This window comes from Acanthisitta chloris, unplaced genomic scaffold (genome assembly GCF_000695815.1).
Source record: "Acanthisitta chloris isolate BGI_N310 unplaced genomic scaffold, ASM69581v1 scaffold44775, whole genome shotgun sequence".
Taxonomy (NCBI): domain Eukaryota; kingdom Metazoa; phylum Chordata; class Aves; order Passeriformes; family Acanthisittidae; genus Acanthisitta; species Acanthisitta chloris.
Window position 1 is genome coordinate 6,183 of NW_008673977.1, and position 12,038 is coordinate 18,220.

Below are 12,038 nucleotides of genomic sequence, written 5' to 3' on the forward strand. Positions count from 1 at the left end.
TCAAGAGAGCTGTTGTGGCAGCATTTAAACCAAAACTGCTTCCTCACCACTTCTAGACCTCTGGTTTCTCATCACAGTACCCATTCTTCCTCTGTTCTCAGCTAAGCCCCTTCGTATTTCATTATGATGTTATGATCCTGGCATATCTCCTGCTTCTGATGTCACTAGCAGGTACACCAGGAGTCCCCATTTTGCATTATTTCAGCTCTCAGAGCACTGAGCTGTGGGACGTGTGACCCTGAGAGGTGTGGTGGGTACCTGTAAGAACCTCTCCATCCTGCAGGACGAGTGCTCAGGGCCTGCACCATCATAGCCATGGGGAAGAAGAATTACTATCCCACTCTGCAGAAGCCATTTGGCCTCGCCTAAAAACACAGAGAATGAAGAGGAAGAAAAGAATTATTTCCACAGAACATAAATCCACAGGACACATATACTTTGACAAACTACTCAGGAAAAAAGAATAACTAATTTTTGCCTCAATATATACAAGCCTGAAACATGCTGCTGGCATTTTGCCGCACGGTTCACTACAGTGGAACAGCACACATAAGGTGAGCTGAAGTTTCTGGAATTATTAACTCTGGGCTCCCAGAAGTCTCTGTGTGGAGCACATGACTCAGTGAAAATTTAACTCCCAAATCTCTGCAGGTGTGACCCAGGCAGCATCCTGTGAGCCAGTCCTGGCTCACACAGCAGTGCTAGCCACAGGCTAGTTCCCCTGAGCTCTGCCCAACCTCCTGAGCTATTTAAGCCATTACAATCAAATCCACAAGGTAACTCATCACACCCTCAAATACACGTGGAGCATGGGTGGGTAAAATAGCCTCTGAATTTCCATCTATGAGTATAGAAGTTTTTTATCTGAGCACTCAGAAAACATGCTAGAATCAAACTTAGTTGCAAGGTGGTGTTGTGGGGTGTTTTGTTTTAAATAACCATTATTTTCCTTCTATAATGCTTTGGGAATTTTTCAGATGCTTCATGAAGGAAAGGTACAACCCATAAAGCTATCAACCATATATACACACAGTAAAATAAATGTGGGGGAAGAAAGGCCATTAATATGATTAACTGTCCTTTTGGAATGACTGTGTTCTGCCAAGGGCAGAGTGACTTTCATTTTAGATGTACTGTCTTCAGAGGAAAGCTGCACAGAAGTCAGGACCACACAGAACCCACAGGAGTTCTTGGGAAAACAGAATTCTTTTCACAACACATTGCCCTTTTACTTTAAAAATTAAGGATATTCTAGAAATGTGCATAGTACAAATGATTAATTTTTAAATATATTAGCTCCTTGTACACTCACCTCCAGAGATGAACGTGTCAAATATTATCTGGGCTCCATTAAAGAAGTCTCCAAATTGAGCTTCCCAAATTGGCAGTAACTTAGGGCTCTCAATGCTCATTCCATATTCAAAACCAAGCACAGCTTCTTCGGACAAGGGACTGTTACTCACCTAACAAAAGGAAATTGTTGGGAGGGGTGGGTGAGGAAGAAGACAGCCTAGGGTCAAGAATCCTTGTAATGAGGCACATCAGTCCTGGGCACACTGCAGACACACACTCCTAAAGGCAACTGGTATTCACCTTTTCTTTGGTTTTGAATGAAGACATTGAGGGGGAAAGACTAATACCTGATCTCTCAAGGAAAAGCAAAACCCCTTGTTGAAGTTATAATTTATAACTACAAAAAACTGGGGTGCTCTGACAATTTTGATGTCTCTGTATCTGGGCTTTGCCAGAACACACAGGCTACCTACATATGTCTCAGCATCTCTGAAAAATGCATTGTTTCAGCACAGCCTGAAGAAGTTTGTCTTGTGGATTACAGAACCTACCTCTAGGAAACCTTTCTGGTCTGGGGACATGTGATTCAGAGGAATGTAGGTATCATCTGTCTCTTGGCAAACCAACATCGCGTGTCGTTGGCTAAAGGTTCCTCTGCCAACATCTTGTCCACTTAGTCTGATATTAAACCCTTGCCAGGCAATAAACAAAACACTGAATTAGCAAGTCATGTGGAAAGAAAACATGCAAGACAACATCTCCTCAATTCTAAAATATTACATCTGTTGTTATGTCTTTTCTTGGGTTTCCCCTCATCAGCAACATCAAATCTGAGACGAAATTCTTAACCAGCAGCAGCTCCAGCTCACAAGCACAGAGGTGCTCTGATATTTCTCTTTTCTCCTCTCTGCATTCAAGAATTATTTTAAGGTAAATGGTGCCATTTACTGAAGCAAACTGTAAAATATGTGCATGCTGTATCATATGTAAATGGAGATATGAATTCAGGCTAGACAAGAGGGAAAAGAAATAGTAGCATGAAACACACCAGAAGTATTTGGGAGCCCTGCTGATGTCAGCTGCACTGCGCACGTGCTTAGCTCTAGGCACAAATGTCTTTGCGGAGTGGGAGGGTGCAACAATTTCTGTGTAGACATTTAGGACTCAATCTGCAAATATTAGGGACATACAGAATTCATATTTACCTTCTTTTAGACCATGCAGATTGTAAAATTTATACATTGTATTGATCTTTTTACTTAGAAATACCTTATCAATCTTTTTACTTAGTGACACCTAAGAATCTAATGTTATCCTTTATTGACATTAAAGCAAAAGTATTTTATTGTCTGCTGTTGCTTCTTACCTTGGCTCAGCAGAGAACCAAATGCTAAAGTTTCAGCTGTTGCCCAGTCCAGCTTTTTTCCTTCCTCCATTTTTTGAACTCTTGACTAAACAAGTAAAGAATAAGGAAAAGTTACTATTTTTCCTTTTTTTTCATCTGTAGCTCTTTTGGTGGCACAGACCAATATTAGAAGCTAGAGAAAAAATGAAACATTATGGAGAGAAATGCTGTATTCCTGCACCCAGCTTAGGCTGGAGTGGAATGCACAGTCTTACTTCAGCACATCCTGCAGAAGGTTGCCTGAGGACCATGGAACTGTGGATGACCCACACGTTCCCCTACCAGTCAACACACTGACAAATTAATCCTAGTCTGAACATATTAAAAATCTTGAGAGTGTAGTCTTGACAGACTTTTGGTCTGTCTGGTTAGCAGCGATGAAAGATACTAGGTGTAAGCATTTCACTCTCCAGAATTCTCCCCTGTTGTGACCTGCAGAACTGCAGACAAATGACCACACCCAGCTGTGCTGTTCTTGCCTTGGGCTGGGAAGACAAGAACATCAGCCTTCTGAAATACTCAGCTCACAGCCTCTCTGTGGCTGCCAACCAGACACCTGTGCAAGCTCATCATTCATCAAAGAGAAACATCCACAACCCCAAACCAATCCAAACCAAACACAAACTTACGAGCTATCAAAACATGTCAAACTTGGCCACATGTATGGTTTTATATATATAACACATCACTCACTGCTGCCTTTAGAAACTGTGGACACCATTACCAGGTTCCTGACTCATTCTCTTTCAAAGTACTGATTCTAATCACAAGGTATGTTAGTAATTTATCATAATAGCTTATGTTATTTGTAAGAGTAATAAACTGTATTTTCTATAAGCTCTTCATTGAAACAAAATGCTGAAAGAACAAAATTTATGGTCAAATTTGAGGGAGGGGACATGTCTCTCTACAAAACCGGAGGGAAAATGGCATAATCTCAGCTTTGAAACAGAGAGTTTATCCTAGAGAATGCCATGCTAGTCTCTAACTGCCAACCTGGCTGTGTTCAGAGCTTTTCCTGTAACAGGTCATACCTTCGAGCAAGGGATCAGAAATATCACTGTGCTCTACTGACCTGTGCATAGGTCTTCAGGAGGTGGCTGTGCATCTGGAGCTCTTCAGGCACCTCTACAGACTTGACCCCAATGAACTGCAAGAGTGGCACAGGCATCCCTGTGTCCCAGGTGGTGATTTTAGCAGAAGGCTCGATGAAGCCTTTCCAGTGAGCCTGCAGGTTGGTGGGAGGTGGGCTGTACGAACTCATGTTGGCAAGATGATCGTTCAGTTTAGAATAGTATGTTGTCTTTATCTCAGATACTTCAGCCTCAGTCATGAGCCCAGCAGCTATCAGGTGTTCTGCGTAGGTGTCCGGGATACTCTTACGGGATCTGTCAGGGAGGGAGTCAAACCTCAGAGATACTAAGCCTGAAAACAGGGTCACAGCAGAACAAGGAAGTACCATCTTACTGCAGTCAGGTACCCTGGGAAGCTAACATCAGTGACTGTCCTGGTGCATTACATTTATTTGCATCAAGTTTGCCTTCCTGGCATTTTCAGAAGAACAACAGTTGTCTTGGATATGTGTTTTACAGCCCTTTATTAAAAAAATTTAGAAGTGTCTATCAGTGGCAGTTACAGGGAAAAACAAGTCAAAAAGCTCTCTGTGCTACTGTGCCTATTTTTTTCAGAGAAATTCACACTGGGATTTCAGCATTAGCTGAGAATGAAGCCATCCATTCTATAAAAGGTTTACCTAAAACACCAGAATTCACTGGCCAGTACATTTTTGTGTATTGTTCTTTGGGGATAAGGATAGAATCTGAATACATTAAAATGCTCATAAAGATGAGTCTCCACTGAAACCACCAGGACCAGGCAGAGACAAGACAAACACCATGCTGGCTCCCTGCCCATTCTCCCACATCACCTACACTTCCTCCTGGCACACAGGAGACAACTTTGCCTTCCGATTACGAGCCATCATGGATTTGAAATCCAAGGGCTGTGTGCAATATCATTCTCCAAGAAACATCAACCTGAATATTCAAGAGCCAACACTAGTGATTACCCCCACTAACATCTCATCAGACTCACACCTCAGTCAAAGGCTGACAGTGTAGCTGCACTTACATTCAAGGCTTGTCAATATGGCAAAGGATCTTCATTACTCAGAGGCTCTTGTTGCAGCAGCAATACTGAGTTGGTGCAGACCCAAACACATTTTGGGTTCCCCGTCATGTGGTGTTACCCTCCCTTACCTGATGATTTTGTACATGCTGGGGTTGGTGAAGAATGGCTCATCAAGTTCATTGTGGCCCCACTGCCTGTAGCACAGCAAGTCCACTATCACATCCCTGCGGAACTGGCGCTGGTACTCGACAGCCAGTCGTGTGGCACGGACAACTTCTTCAGGGTCATCCCCATTCACATGGATAACTGCACAGCCAACGATTTTACCTGCCCAGGGATTCAAAACATAACAACAGTAATCACATCCAATGCTTTCCAAAGAAAACAGACACCTACTCTGCTGAAACTACAGACAACTCGTGTGAAGTGTACACAACAAAACCGAATCTACAAAAGATGCTCTTTGTGATGAGAGTTGAAGTAAGGAGAGGAATCTTTCCAGAGAGAAATTGCAATTTGCCCAACCTGTTGTATTTGTGACAGTTTGAGCACAACTTCTTTACCAGCATTAAATTCCCAGAGGACTTTCTATACACAGTTCTGCCTCTTACTAATCTGGAAGTCTGCAGGGAATTGGACAGAACTATTTTATCGCTCCTCTTTCAAACCACAATTGAGTTTTATTTCCTTCTTATTCTAAGCTATCACTCCTATGAATTCATACAGGCCAGAAATAACCTTGTGCCTTGTTAGTAGTCATTGTGTCCCCTGCTCCTCCAAGCAGAAAGGTCTTTTCATTAAAGAAAACACTGCAAAATTCAGATGTCTCAATACCCTCTCCTGCACGACAACTTGGGTGCGAACTCTTCCAGCAAGAGTGTTCCTGTTTTGCTTTATCTGCCCAAATTCTGGGAAATTAAGATACTTCAGCCATTACTGACCTGTGTTGAGTTTCCCTCCCTAGCAAAATCCTAAAGCTCAAATGGGCAACACCTTCCCTCCTCACTGACCAGGAAAGAAGAAAGGAAAACAAACCCCAAATAAAAACAACCCATAACACAAAGCCAGACCAGGGAAAAGTAACAATATATGCTATTCACCTTCCCAGATTTAATTGACCTACCTGTTCAGTTTGATGAAACCATAAGACAAACACTTGATGTTAAGATTTAAAAACATACAAAAGTATATTTTTAGTTATAGGAGACACACACAAGGGAACTAACTACTATGTCTCTGATCTTATGGATCATATATCTGTTTATCACTAAGAAAGATCAGTCTAAGAGTAAAGACTTCTAGTTTAAGCTAACAAGTGCCTTGATCTATCAATTGAAAGCTCAACAAGCTCACCTGACAACAAACAGAACAGAAGAATGGAGGAGTATCTGACATATAAATCTTGCTCAGAAAACACACTGGGATGATGTTTTTCTTGAAATTTAACAAGATACATTTAAAGTACATCTGTTACACACTCCATGTCAGTACCTTTTTAAAAGCTGTCAGCAACATGACAGAAATTAAATGAGTGACAAAGACTTCACGGTAATCTTGCACTTATTTTATAACATCCCATAAAAATGTAACCAGATTTTCCCTTGATACTTAGTTTCTGCCCTAAATCAGATGGGGGAGGGCATATTTTTAGTATCTGAGTTGTTGCTAGTAGGAGGGAATAATCGATAATAATTTTAATTTCTACTCTGTCATGAAACTGGAACTACATTAATCTAACTCCCTGGTGTTGATAGGCACTCGCTATAAAAAGCACACAGCACAGCACAGATCCACACTGGGGTTAAAAACCCTTTCTGACACAACAGGCAATCTTCCTTCTGATTCAGCTCTACACACCAATGTCACTGCAGTAGAGAGATGACCTTCCTCGCTCCGGAGGGGTGGTATAGCCCAGCTGGTTATTAACAATCAAATGGATGCTCCCACCAACTCTGAAGTGTGGTAGATTAGACAGGGTCAGTGTTTCAGGAACAATCCCTTGCCCAGAAAAAGCAGCATCGCCATGAACCTACATGGGGAAGAAGATGGAAGAGTCTCAGGAAACACTGGAGGAACAGCAAAATCAAAACCATAACTCATTAAGCAAGACCTTCTAAACTGAGTATGTGCAACAGATACAGTTCCACCTGGACCTACTTCTTAATCCCTTTCAGACTACTGTTTTCATGATTGGAGAGTTTATATAGCTTTATCACTAACAAAAGGCCAGAGCAGCCAACATGTGTACGTGACTGTCTGATGTAATCTGTACCTGGAATGGACCTATACTCTCTGAAAATGGACCCACCAGTGTCTAGGTGACTGCAGGTGGCTATGGCAAAGCTGCAGCAGTCAGCAGCAAGTCCCTGACCCCTGAACAAAGGGAGTCAGCCACCACAGCACTCACTACACTCTTTGCTGAAGTTAAATGCTGGTGAACTGGGACTTCTGCCTATTCCCACCTTACCAAAGGGACAGAACAGACACAACAGAAAAAAAACAAGCAGGAAATTAATTGGGTGGAAGTGTTCACAAGCAAATAAAAGCTTTCAAAAGGAAATAAAGTCTAAGTTCTTAGTTATATTTCAAAAGAGCAATAGCAAAATAGCAAATAAATGTTGCAAATTAAAAATAGTTTGGAAGAAGAAGGGAGACTGCTGTGATATCCAACCTAGGTTTCTAAAGGGATAGAATCTAAGAAGCAATAATATCCTCTCAAACTAACTGACATAACTGCACTGAAAGATGAGTAGGAAACACATTGGGCAACAAACTTCTTCCTGCACCTGCATGCCCTGAAGTCTTTTTTTTTTTTTAAATAAAAAATAAGAGCCCAAATTTTCCTCCAGTTTTCTTAATATTTCATATTTCTCCTTCCAGAAGCAAAACGTTTATTTAACTGAAATGCATTTTCACTTCCGCCTGTAACTTCCTCCATGTTTATTATACTTCACAGGAGAACAGTTCTGCCCAACTCATTTTTACCCCGGCTTTAAAATGTTAAGAGTCTGACTCACTTGTACTCCCAAGTTGAATACGATGCAAGGAAAAATAATTTATCAAGGAACTATTTAGGATTGTCTCTATGGCTACAAAAGTAAGTTCAAAGAGTAAAAACTAATTCCAGCAGAGTCTTCAAAAGAATCATGATAAAATGACAAACTTCTAAGTCCTCCTGGATATTTTGCAATGTTATTCACAGCTCTTCTCCGAGCCCATTAATTTAAAAGTCTTCTGGTGATGGTTTAAATGCAGAAGTTGTGTGAGGAAAGGCACATGTGGCTCTCATTGCATAGTATTATTAAATAAAGGAAGTTATCAGAATCAGCTTCTCAGAAATCTTAGAAGTGCAATTATTTAAATGCTGGTGTCATCACATATGCCACCTGCAAATCTTCCTTGTCCTCCTCTTTCGCTATGAAGAGGATCCCAGTTCTTGACATTGTACATGAATTCAGTTTTGTTTGATGTTTCTATGTATACTTCTCACTAGTCCAGCAAGTCTGACAAAGATCATTTACAAATGGTGAGCAAAATACCTGCAGGCAAATAACTTTGTCCCCAGGCTGTGAGGAGCTCTCTGGGGAGTAATCTCCATCGTGCAGAGTCTGTTGCCTTGCTCTTGTCTTGCCCACAGCCACTGGATTGATTGCTTCCAGGTGTGAGGGGTTGGGCAGCAAGGTGACATGCACAGGCCTGTGGGAACCGAAGTCCAGGTCTACAGAGGATGTCAGGTGGGAGAGAACATCCCCAATGGCTGCTGAAGTCTCTGGAAACTCACTCAAGCCACGCATCTTGCGGAACATGAGCTGCATGGAGACAGGTTGGGTTAAAACATTTGGCTGATTCATTGACACACTGAAAGAAAAACACTGACAGAACCCTATGCTCTCCTGGTCCTGAAATTCCAAGGATGGTTCTGCTAACAGCACATAAAACCCTTCATTAGAGTTCTTTTAACAGTCTCCTGTGGACAACTGGCTGAAGTGCTGACAGGAAGGGACAACACTCACACAGGTAACTTTTATTGCTCCACCACACAACAAACTTTTGGGGTTTTATTCTACTGCATATAAAAACAGGCATCAAGCAACTTCCAAAGTGATCCTAGATCTCTTACCTCGGGTGGAAGTTGAAGTAAACCTGCGAGCAGATTGAGCCTTCCACGGTGAGGCATTCCGATGACGATGTCCGTCACGCCGCTGTATGCACACAGCTTGAACAGCTCATGGAAGAAACCCATCATGCTCTCTGCTCCCTCACCACCGTACCGCTTCACTGTGGCGAACTTTGTGGCCAAGAAGTGATCAAACTCCTACTCAAAACAGGAGAGCTTCAGTATCAGGCTATTTTGAGCAGCAGTTTTCTGTTTATAACATGGAAACAGAACTTATCGTTGTACCCTTAAGGCATACAAATCTGAGCATTACCCCTTAAAATCTCAGCTCGCTCTCTACCCACACAGTCTGAGAGCAGAAGCTATGATGACTACAAGAAATCACCTATTAAGCAGAAAAATATTGGATTGAGGAGCAAATCTCTAACATGATTAATGAAGAACTGCAACACCAAAGCAATTTACAAATTCAGAGTTTACCTATTTTAGGTGGAAATTAAGCAGCAGTGTTTTTACAGTATAAAGCATAACTATCCTGCAAAATGCTGGAGAAGCACAGTGTCTCATTTTAACTACTACTAGACACAGTCCTTAGTACATAGGTAGAAGAATGCTTGAGGGAAGGAAAATAAATAAATGTGTATTTACTTCATTTTCCATTCACTTCACTCATCTATTCCTAGACAGCTCTCATCAGTGACCAAGTTTTGGAAGCACTGGAAGTGTCTGCAGTGTTTTGCAACTGAAGACTGAAAATACATGAAGTCTGTAAGTGAGAAGGCTGAGCCACAGCCAAAGATCTGAGCCAACTGCTGAACACCTTCTAGTTAAGCAATGTTCAGTTCTGAGGAACAATGTATACAAAAGTATTCACACATAGAAGCAGTTGGGGTTTTTTTCTGTCAGGGTTTAAATCTATACTCCAAGTATAGTTGTGGTCACACTGAAGTCAAAATAGGGTACATCAGGGTCATGACTTCAACCTCTTCTGTCACTGTCAAATTCCTCTAACTGCCAAAGAGGCAACAAAAATACAAAATGGGGCATATACTTCTGTTAAGCCATTGGTAAATATTACATTTAACAATCCTTCCACTTGGAAAACTGGAAACAGACACTTTCACAGATCCTACTCTTCTACCTTTCCAGCCTTCACAGATCCTGCTCTTCTACCTTTCCATCCTTCTGGATAACATGGGGAAAAAAGAGCAAAAAATTAATTTTTTTTACAGTACAGAAATATTGGAATAACTTTTCTCTATACATTTTGCAAATACATAAATATTTCACTTCCTTACAGAATGCACTGAACAAAGGTTTCTTGCTGAAAAGCAGCAAATTTACTAGATCATAGCACCTCAGTTCAGCTCTGAGTAGTTCTCCCAAAACCTTGAGAGACACCATACTTTTAAGACAGTAAAACAGATCAGCATGAGAATGAGAGGAATACACAGAGCAGCTAAGCCAGAGCACAAGATTTCACAGAGCTCTGCAGAACTTCATGTTCTCATCAGTAACGTTTAATATGAGCTGTCAGACCATTAGCCTGAAACAATCTCACTTTTGAAGACTGATTACTCATAGGTTTATAGGGTCATTATTTGTGTCTCCAGCTGATAGAAAAAATATACATATATATTACACACAATGTATGTCCTAATCAGTTCTAAAAGCCTTTCAAGTTTGGAACTGGCTGGAAAGATTATCCTAGAAATGATTTCCAAAGTAATCAACACAAACCAAAAGGTGCTGCTCTTCGTTTCAATAGTGGCTGCTAAGTAAATTCAGCAACACACCCCAGTGAGATTCCTGCATTTGTATATTGCACTGTTTCAGGCAAAATCTTGTGCTTCCTCCCCTTGCACACTGCCAAAACCTTTCAGGACAGTGATTTTTCTTTTTCTGCAGGAATCATGTCTGGAGCAGCAAAACATCCACAACAGACTCCACAACTCTACTACCATCCAATACTGGGGAACAAGGTACCTGGGACTCTAGCATCAGTTTGCACAAGTGCTTTTTCTCTTCAGGTGTAAATGCTTCTTGCTTTAGCTCTTCAAATCTTTTAGCAAACCACTGTCTCTCCTCCAAAGTTGGAAGCTGGCTTGTTTCTATGGAAATATGCCCGCAGTATATATGGTCAAGGTAAGCCAACACATCCTCTAGGGAAGACTCCTCTTTTCCCATATTTAGGAGTCCTGGTGGGAAATAAATGTTATTAGTCACAGTGTGTGTGGGGAGGGGGAAGCAGTGAGGCCTGTTTTAGAGAAAATAAATCATAGAGAGAGAACCTCCTTTGTTCAAGGCCTCAGCAAGTCTAAGAGAGCCAAGAGAAGACAAGTCTTGACTTCTGCCCTGGTACTTTGACAGATTCACTCCACTGCTCAGTATTCTGGTAAATCATAGGATGTTACAGTAACACATGAAATTAATGTATAACCCCAGTAGCTGTAAGAACAAGTACAAATTTCATGCCTTCCAAAGATGCCAAAAGGCAGCTACTCGCTGCACCGTGGTTTCCGCAACAAACACTAAGTAGGCTGAAGTTAACAATTTCCTGTCCAAGAGTTCATTACTGATTTAACCACCACTCAACATTTGGCTCTTCCACAGAGGCCACAGGTTCTCAGTAAATCACCCATAAACAGAATTCACTGTGACAAGGCCGTGGACTTACCTGTAGTAATGAGAGGCCCTTGAAGAACTTCAGCCAACTGTTGGATTTCAGGTACCATCTTCATAACAGCTTGGCCAGCAAACAGTGGGTTTATTTTGGCTGCTTTGTGGCCATGTTCAGCATATGCAGTGATTAAACGAGCAAGAGCATGGTCCACTGAAAACAAAAAGAAAGAACAGTATCACATGTGCTAACCTTTAAGCCACTTACAGCACCAACACAGGAATGTTTTATCCACTGGCTGGAAAGAGTTTTTCTAAGCAGTTGTTTTCACCTTATCACCCCACAACAGTTCCATCAGAAAACTGCTCAATCTGCTCACCCATGCAATTTTCAAGCAAGTACACTCTGGATTTTCCCCACAGCTCCCCTCATAAGTTAGGCTCCAATGTAAACATATGCAAAGTTACTTCACT

At 41.5% G+C, this 12,038-nt stretch overlaps 1 protein-coding gene across 1 annotated transcript in view; it reads right to left on the bottom strand.

Annotated features, from left to right (window-relative positions):
- The window catches only part of DHTKD1 (dehydrogenase E1 and transketolase domain containing 1), a gene marked incomplete at its 5' end in the record, with an annotated part of 15,028 nt that extends 3,250 nt beyond the window's left edge, over positions 1-11,778 (bottom strand). The window contains 11 exons of the mRNA XM_009075134.1: positions 259-365; positions 1,313-1,463; positions 1,845-1,984; positions 2,660-2,744; positions 3,774-4,086; positions 4,957-5,155; positions 6,686-6,857; positions 8,368-8,637; positions 8,949-9,143; positions 10,932-11,143; positions 11,623-11,778. Coding sequence (XP_009073382.1) covers positions 259-365; positions 1,313-1,463; positions 1,845-1,984; positions 2,660-2,744; positions 3,774-4,086; positions 4,957-5,155; positions 6,686-6,857; positions 8,368-8,637; positions 8,949-9,143; positions 10,932-11,143; positions 11,623-11,778 — 2,000 coding nt within the window. The remainder of the gene's footprint in view (positions 1-258; positions 366-1,312; positions 1,464-1,844; positions 1,985-2,659; positions 2,745-3,773; positions 4,087-4,956; positions 5,156-6,685; positions 6,858-8,367; positions 8,638-8,948; positions 9,144-10,931; positions 11,144-11,622) is intronic.
- Between the last annotated feature and the right edge of the window lie 260 nt (positions 11,779-12,038).